We start from the raw sequence: 8,851 nt of genomic DNA, 5'->3' as shown, positions 1-8,851 counted from the left end.
GAAGAGCTCCTGTAAAGTGCTCTTAGTTGCAGTACAGTAATGCAAAATATGAAGTGCCATTGCCGTTCACAACCAAAGCTTTTTCTCGACTTCTTACGGCTGGTTCTCGATGCTCATAGAGAACAGATCGACATTTCTCTCTCTCAACATCCGCCTTTATCGCCCATCGTCCTCCTATTCAACTGAGTTGGCGTCAAAGGCGGGGCTCCTAAGTCTTCGTGCCGCGGCGAGTCATTTTCCCACTTTACCCGCCTCCTTACGTTACTGCCACTTTCCACCTCGTATTTCTCTCGCGCTTCAAGAGAAACAATATTACTACCTGAATGGCTTGCTTAACAACACGTGCGGGACATCTCACGGGCTGTTTAGAAACTTTCCAACTAGTTTCTCAGCAAACGATATCACTTGACAAGAAGGGTCGCAGCTTCTCGATCTCGGACCCCCACGCCAGCAGGATAGCGTCAACTCTTCGCCTCCACTGGCAGCCGCATGCGCTGGCGCAGCCTCACCCGAGCCTTCCGCCTCCGCCGCTTTGCCGTTTCCCCGTCGGGCACTGGCTCGCGGGCGCTCTGCGGCCGGGGTCGCCGCCGGTGCTCAGCGTCGCTCCGGTCGCGGCGGAGCGGCGAGTCACGTGACGAGACGCCACCGCTCTCCGAGGTGCAGGGGGGAAAGCAGCAGCAGCAGCAAGCAAGCGAGCGAGCAAGGCAGCAGGCAGCGCCAAGGCCGGCGGCCGCCCGATCCCGAGGCAGCCCTTCCGGCGAGCCCAGGGCACGAGCCCCCCGGCCCAGCTGCAACACGGCGGCGGATGGCAGCGCGCCCCAGGCGCATCGCGTCACCCGCATGGATTACCTGGGCCGCAGGTCAGCAACACACTCTGCGCTTGCACGCGTTTCAACCCTCCCGACGTCGCTGAGGCGGCGGCTATCTGCCCTCCTAGATCGAGCTCTGCTCGTAGCGTACTAGCTCGCCCCGCCAAGACGGTGGCGCGGTGCGGCGCGCGCGCGCACCACCGTATAGCTGCTGGCCCGCGCGAGAGAGAGCGAATTATCTGCTTTCTCGAAGAAAAGGATCCCGCATTGCCTTCGCTTAGGCTTTGCATGGTGCGCGCGAAGACTAAATCGAAACCTTCGCGGGAAGTGAAGTGTGCTGCGTGCGTGGGGCTTCCGCAGGCCGCGGCGCGCGCGAGAGAAGTGTCGATGCGAAGGCGCGCGCCAAAAGTGCGAGCACCCAACTGCACGAGTAACGCCGCATTCACCTTGACAAGACGTCTCTCCCTGTCACCGGTGTACAGTTTTCTTTTCCTCACCGCCCTTGATTCGTTCATCCCTTCGTTTTCCCCCCATTTTCTCGCAAGACAGAGCACGCGAGTCGAAGCGGGGCAGAATAGCGCGCGGCTATCGATGTAAGCACTCCCTTAGTTTCGAGCTCGCGTCGTAGCCGTGATTTTTTCCTGCGGCGCTCGTCTCTCCTACTCGAGCGCTTCTGCAGCATTGGCACGCAGAACTGCGTTTGCTTTCTTCTCCTTATTTTTTTTTTTCGTGATACTTCTTTGCTGCTCAGTTTTACGGGAAAGATGAGCGGTATTGAGATATCATCTGCGAGCGATTGTTATCCGCTTACCGCACGCACGATACGTTGCGGGCAAACGCTCTCTGACTAGCCCCTCCACATCGAACGCCGTTGCTTTCACTTCGCCGGGAGCCGCGGCGTGCTTGAGCTGCATCTCGGTGATGTCGCGAATAAACCGACAGCTTCTCATTCGTTTCGCCGGCGCCAGTGTCGTCTTAACAGTGGTGACCTTCCGGTCAGGCCCGAAAGAAGGTCGAACGAGCCTCATTCGAACACTACACGTACATTCGCTCAACCTCCTTCAGCGGAGCAGTCGTTGCTCAGAGGTGCGGCGCCAAGAGGCCGACGCAGCTATTCTTCAGGGGCAGGTTCGCGCGGTCAAGCTTGCGGTGATGCGATGATCGCGAAACGAGGTCACGCGGTTAACTTTGTTTTGCCGCCGCTTTCTAACGGGTCTTCGTTGCAAACAGATTTGCAGCGTGTTCGGGTCTTCGCGAAAGACAACTCGCGTGTAAAGCTGACCGTAGGCGCGGCGTTGTTTGCGGGTATACAAACAGGGGGGAGCTAGCCCTTTTCTTCTTTCACCATCGACTGGCCTCATCTGCATTCCTGAAGAGATTGATGACGGTTCGAGCTCAGCTGGTGCCCGGTGGAATGCCTTTGATCGTTCCGACGCAACGTGTGTCGGTTTCCTCTCAGTTCGTTCAATGTGCTCGAGCGCCGCGCACGTTTGTTGTTGCGGTATAGTTCTAGATCTGGCTCCTTCCTGGTAGGGGTGCGTTCGCGCTGCAGTCTCTCTATGAATCTCGTGCTGCCGCTCGCTCTGCAGTCAGGTGGCGCCCGAATTTACATTTTGCGTAAAGCGTGTGTTTCTTTGGACGTTCGTCCCTGACGGTCATAAGAAGTGCATTGGCAGTGTACACGAGTAAGGACGAAACAACTCGCAGACCGCAGCAGCAGTTTTTATCGACCTCGAGAGACGATCTGTAATTTTTACTATCACTTTTTTGAATTTGCGTTCGTTCGTAGTCCCGTAGCGAGATATAAACTGGATAACGCTGCATGGCCGTAGTTAATGTAACTCTCCATGAGTGAAGGAAGCTAACCGGTGTATGCTTATCCATTCTTTTTTTCATGATTACCGCGTCACACTTGCTTTGCACATGATCAGACGAGCTTGTACACACGGCGATCCGCAACACTCTCTTGTCACTGATCAGTTATCTCTGCTAATTCGTCATTTGTTTTGATCTAGTACGAGATGAATCGTACCGGAAACGGTAGGTACGATTCGGTAACGAAAGTAACAGAATTTGCGCGCTGTTACCATTGTCACCCTCCAGAAATGTGTGTTATTATTGTGCACAGATTCGGAGACCTTGCCACATCTGCTTCCGCTGATATTAGCTGGTGTTAGCCTGCTACCCTAAGTGCTAAATGATGACGCAGTGATTACGCAACTACAAACACAGCTTATATATATCCACATACACCTATACCGCGATCACACAAACGCTGACACCTCAGGCACACACCAAAACTGTTCACAAAGTCTCGTTGCATACTGTATATCTTAGAAAATGTACTTCAAAACAACAACATGAACAACAACAGTGTGAACGACATTGATAATGACTGGAGCATCATCATCGTTATCATAATTACATTGCTAACAACTTCAGGAACAAGATGCATAACATAGAACGCACACCGAATCAGTGCAGATAAAGGAGAGGGCGCGATCGTGCGAACCGGCTGTAAAATAAAAACAGAATCACACGTTACCCATATTCCCGTTGCTCTTGCCTTGAAACATTGCGTAGCTAAACGGTAACGCGGTTTTGATGCTAGAAGAACATTGCTGAAGTTTGCAGGGAAAATGAATTATTGAGAACAAGGAAAGACTAGGCAGAGGAGATGGAATAATTGGACAGACAGGATATGTAGATGATGTTGAGCACGTGCTATCTTACTGTATCCGCTATACCACCGCACAGTTAGCAGCACACTTTACTTGGTATACGTGAACATATACGGGCTAGTGATTTTTTAAGGCCCTCGGGCAAAAGTGGGGACGATATCCAAGTCACGAAGGTCCTGCTGTTGTACTTATGCCAGTCAGGTCGTATGGACATTTTTATATTTCTTTGGGTCACATGGGCTTGGTTTAATTATTCATTCCTAGTTTTTTTTTCACATTTCTTTTTTATTTTGTCCTCATTGCGTTCTGTATTCATTTTTATTTCATGTCATCACAAACACATGATCTGAAGTAGCACGCCCTGCATACAGCAGGGCTGACCATTCTCCGATTCCATTAAACTCTCTCTCTCTCGCTTTATGGAGTCTACATTCAGTTTGCCATTACACTCCTTTTTTTTCAGATTTTTTTTAACCTCCAAATGATCACGAAACGACTCTCAACTGTTCAGCTCGACTACAATTAGTGAATAATCGGAAGCAGTCGGAACCGTCCCGGCTTATCGCCTCAATTAAAACAGTTCTCGCTTTCCAGGTCCACTTTTTAATTTAGCGGCCGCGCGTAGCGCCTTAGAAAAGGTGCGCATGATCTGCTTGTTCTCAAATGTGTTGAAGACTATCGCGTTACACGGTCTATGTATTAAAAAAATTTTTTTTTACAGCGAAGCTCTTAGCCTCTAGTTGGTCGGAAGTTTTCGTATCGTGCTCACCCAAAAAACTAGCGGCCGCGGCCACTTAAACAGACCTCGAACGCCTGGAAAGGGGCTTTTTCTCTCAGTTTCCGCGTAACGGATTTATGTTTTCTCGTACATTAGAATAACAATATGAAGCGATCATGTCTGAAGCTTGTGTGTAAACTCGTACTTTACGAATTTTCCGACGCAATTTACTTTTAAACATTAATTTAGTTCGATACGGTACTTGCGCTTGGCGGACGGCCTAGAAGAACGAGGATGTCTGCTGCACTTCCTCACAACTTCTTGCGCGCGTGATGTACCTCGCTTGTGGTGGTGGTGGTGGTTATGCAACGTCGTCTAAACGTCAGTTGGTGTGGTGGCACTTGTCTAACGTCCGCACCAGCTTCTCTGTACATCTTCTTTCACATAGTGGAATGGAGCCAGATTTTTTTTTTGACTCGCTATAGAGTTCTATAAATAGCCTAGCAGCTTATCGTGTACCTAAATAACCGCGTGCCCATGCGCCCGCTCTACCTAGGTTTTACTGCGACAGCAGTTAAGTGCTCGAATATGGGATTACCCTTGTCCGTCCGTCGTTCGGTGCCCCCGCCCATTACGCTACGCTGACGAGGACCGTTTACGTCATAAACGACAATTTTTCTTTGTCGGGCCGCGTCGTCATCCCCAGCTTCACCCTCACCATAGCACGGGGAAAAATAAAACGTTGTCCGCGACGGCCACCGTTGGGATTCGAACTCGCGTCACTGGAGGGAGGTGCAAGTGTTGGGCGCGCTACCCACTGCGCTATCAGGCAATTTATTGTCATCTCCCTTTCATGGTAGTTATTAACGCGCACAGTCTCATGAACAAGTAGTGTTCCCTTATAAACAAACCATTGTTCACGAATAATATCGGGTCCTTTCCTTACACCAACACTAAATCATTTCACAGAGTTTCGTTACGCTTAGTCTATCACAGAGTGAGGACAGTGGTGTCGGGCAATGACGGTGCTGGTCAATTACTGCAAGGTTTTGCGCTCCCCACAGATTGTGAGAGCAGTGGCTTCTGTGCATGTATTTTGAAGGCGAGAACAATCGGTACGGTAGTGGACGAGGATGACATTATGTGCATCGCATAGAAATACCCCTTGATAGGATGACGGTGTGTTGGCGTGCAATTATTCGTTGTCATGTTCCCGAAAACAACGTCGGCGGCACAAAGTAGACGTGCATGACAATGATGATGATGATCATTATCAAACATATGGCACGTATCCCACAGTAGAGGATACACCGACAATCAGGCGGTTGGTGGAAAACAACGTCGAAGGCATAACGCTGCGTAGTTTTCTACATAGTAGCTCACAGGATTCACAGCCAGCAAGTTCCCGATATAGCAGCAACGAGTTCTGGCCTCAGAGTTGATTCATCCCCAATCGGGATCCTTCAAAACACTCATGGAGCCTGAAAAGTAAGAAGCATTTAATACAGCCACTGCTTCAAGACCGCCGCCTTAAGCAATTATTTACACAAACAATGAATTTCAAAAATGGTTCAAGGTAATTTTATGTTTAAAGGTAATCTCAAATGCCCCGCTGCCGAACACGTTGGACAGTTATAGGTGCTTGGACATTGTCCTACTGAATGATGGAAACAGAAAGTATGACTGTCTTATGCAAGTTTTCAAAGCTTACTACAGTGACAGTGAGGCAACATCACAATAATAACACACAAAAGACACGAAAATAAATGATGCACCAATATTGTCTGAATTAAATATACGCGAATAATAAAATGTTGAACCATCTCGAAAAAAAAATTGCCATAAGCCTTCGGCCGAACAGCTCCGAACATACGGTTCCGTAAATCTAGACATTTGGACCAAATAAATATAGCCTTCTTAGACATGAGGAGCCTGCAGGTGCTAAAGTCTTTCCCTGCAGTGCGTATTTCGAATTCCGCAAAATACACTAGCTTGCCATACAGAAAGGAAGTTCCTTACATCACAAAGGAGATAAAGTCACACCTTATTTATCTAAATTGCACTTTTCGTTGTGTGCATATATACTTTTTTTAATTACTACTTTATTACATTAATTTACGACGCACCCAGCATCGCCCGCCAGCCCTACCACCGCTATAGTTTCCTGTCTATTCCCCCGTAGTGGGTGAGAGCAATAATTTGAGGGAAAAGCAGGCAAGCGACATGAAACGACATCCTGTCAGAAACAATCTCAAGACGAATGCCGACGGTAATGCGATTAACATTGAAGCAATGCAGCTACACATCGTGTTGCCACCGCCGAAACGCGTCATGTTAAGGCGTGTACTGCACTCGGGTTCCTCTCTCGCGGCGCCGTGAAGTCCGCGCCTGGCGCGTGCCTGAATATTTATACAGACACGATTGTCTGAATATATACGACGCGGGTTCGATGCCGCCAAGCACTGGAGAAATTTGAAAATAAATATACGTATATATATTTTGTGATTGAAGAGCAGCACATTGGCAGGTACCCAGCGACCCAAATTGGCGCGAAAGAAGTTGGTTGCATACATAACTGTACATACCGCGAACTGAGTGAAAAACTGAGTGCAATTCCCAAAGAGTGCTAATCGCGGTAATAAGATGGTGGTCTTCACTGTGGGAGAACGGCTGCTGTTACAGTAATTGAGTTCAGAGCCGGAGGAAACGCTGAAGTATACTGTCTTCTTCTTCCTTGTTTTTTTTTTTTTGTAAGCAGAACCGATAATGTCCACCATACTTTGTGTTCCATAGTTGGAAAACTTCCAACAGGGCCTGACATACACAATACACCAGCCTTGTACAGTGAAACGGAGGCTTGGCACGCCAAAGAGGGGTGCAGGAACAAGACGACGGTGGTAGTGGTGCTGGTTATTATTATCATTATTATGATGATGGTGATGATGATGATGATGATGATGATGATGATGATGATATGAACATCCCCTTTGAAACGGGGCGGTCGTACATGCTACCAAGCTCGCTCTTTAAAACTTTCTGGTGCATATAAATCTTTAAATGTCTTTCAATCTAAGCTACATTGTTCATATTAAAAAGTTAGGTTCCTTGCATGTTGTCCCATCCTTCGCGCCAGCGATCTTGCAGTTGTATTTTGATAAAGTCTCCACAGCACTGAAAATTGGGCGAGTTGGTACGGATGCATGGTGGAGTTGGTACGGATGCATGGTACGGAGCGGCGCTTGTGTTCGTGTGTTCTTTCGTCTGTCGTCTTCCTTGTTGCGCCGTTCTGAAGCCATGTCTCCACAGCAATTTTATTCATGTTTTCACTAGTCTCCTTAACAACTAACGCCTCAGTAAAACCTACAGATTGATAGAGACGTCCCACTGCGGTCATTGCACCCAGCTTTCAGTGACGTCATAGGTTATGGGTACCTCTAGCCGAGGCTAGTTAGCTGTTTCCTTATAAAAGAAAATGTCTTACACTGCATTAAGAAATAAACGAAAACTCGGACTATGAAAACCTCTGGCGGGCTTCTGCTCTCAAAGGGTCTAATTGTGCGACGTCAGTATTAGGTCATGGGCGCTTCCTTTCGGAAGTGACATTAAATAATTTGGCCTTAATTTTCTCCACTAATAAGCAACCCCTACTCGCTGAAAAAAAATATAGCAGAGAGCTTCAGAAGAAAAATGTGCCACTTAGTCTATTTCTTTAGGGACCTTCTCAGTGTTTAAATTATTCACAGCAAAACTTACACTAAAACAAATTTAAAGATCCACTAGAATCCACCAAACATTTAGTGAATCCAACAAGAATTTGCTATGAAGTTTTTCAACATGGAAGAAGGTCACTTGTGAAAATACATTTTCAAGGCCTTCAAGCATCGATTATACGTCCTCATGAGACTCGAAGACAACTCAGAGACATGATCACTTTTGAAGTCGGTTGTGATTACGGGCTAGTATTTTACGAACGTGAGATACCAGTCGCACTTGTGATCTCCAAACTTTTGCTCTAAACTGTACGTCTACAAAGTAACCGCCTTCTACTGTTTGCTATGCTAAAGGCTGGATTTATTTGCCTAAGCACAGGGATGAAGATGTAGCATTACGCGGTGGGCTGCCATGTTGATGCTGCATGCTGCATTTTCATGTCGTTTCGCGGTATTCAAAAAGCACAATACCGTTGCTTTATCGTCGTCTTTGACGATGCGACATTCTTGATCAAATTAGTGTGAATTTTCTTTAAAGCTGACGGCAAAGATGGTGCTACGAACTATAGTGTCATTTAGGACAAATATGTAAGTCGCACGTAAAAAGTAAAAGTAAAAAAAAAAAAAAAATACGACGATTCTGAGCTAGCGCGGGCTGTTGCTTTTTGGCCGGCTGCGTGTGTCCACTTGTAAATGCACTTGTATATAGCTTCTAATCTGTGTCTAGGGCATGTTACCTGTCCTCATTATCGATTAAACCGCTTCCACTTAGCTCAGCATGCATCTGACGGGAGGAGAGAGAGAGAGAAAGAAAGAAAGGAAAGACAAGGAGGTTAGCCAGTGTAAATACCGGCTTGCTACCCTGTACTGGGGAAAGGGGTAAAGGGAATAAAAGGTGATAGAAGAAACAAAAAACAAAAAAATTGAATTTTC

General features: G+C 47.4%; 1 protein-coding gene across 1 annotated transcript in view; it reads left to right on the top strand.

The window, feature by feature from the left end:
* Positions 1 to 693: 693 nt before the first annotated feature.
* LOC119456026 (protein quiver-like) overlaps positions 694 to 8,851 on the top strand; it is a 44,028-nt gene continuing 35,870 nt past the window's right edge. The window contains exon 1 of the mRNA XM_037717620.2: positions 694 to 860. Within this exon, the coding sequence (XP_037573548.1) occupies positions 806 to 860 (55 nt within the window). The 5' untranslated portion in view covers positions 694 to 805. The remainder of the gene's footprint in view (positions 861 to 8,851) is intronic.

This window comes from Dermacentor silvarum, chromosome 6, assembly GCF_013339745.2.
Source record: "Dermacentor silvarum isolate Dsil-2018 chromosome 6, BIME_Dsil_1.4, whole genome shotgun sequence".
In the NCBI taxonomy this organism is placed as follows: Eukaryota; Metazoa; Arthropoda; class Arachnida; order Ixodida; family Ixodidae; genus Dermacentor; species Dermacentor silvarum.
Note: the sequence above shows the minus strand (reverse complement) of the source record. Positions and strands in the feature narration are given on the sequence as shown.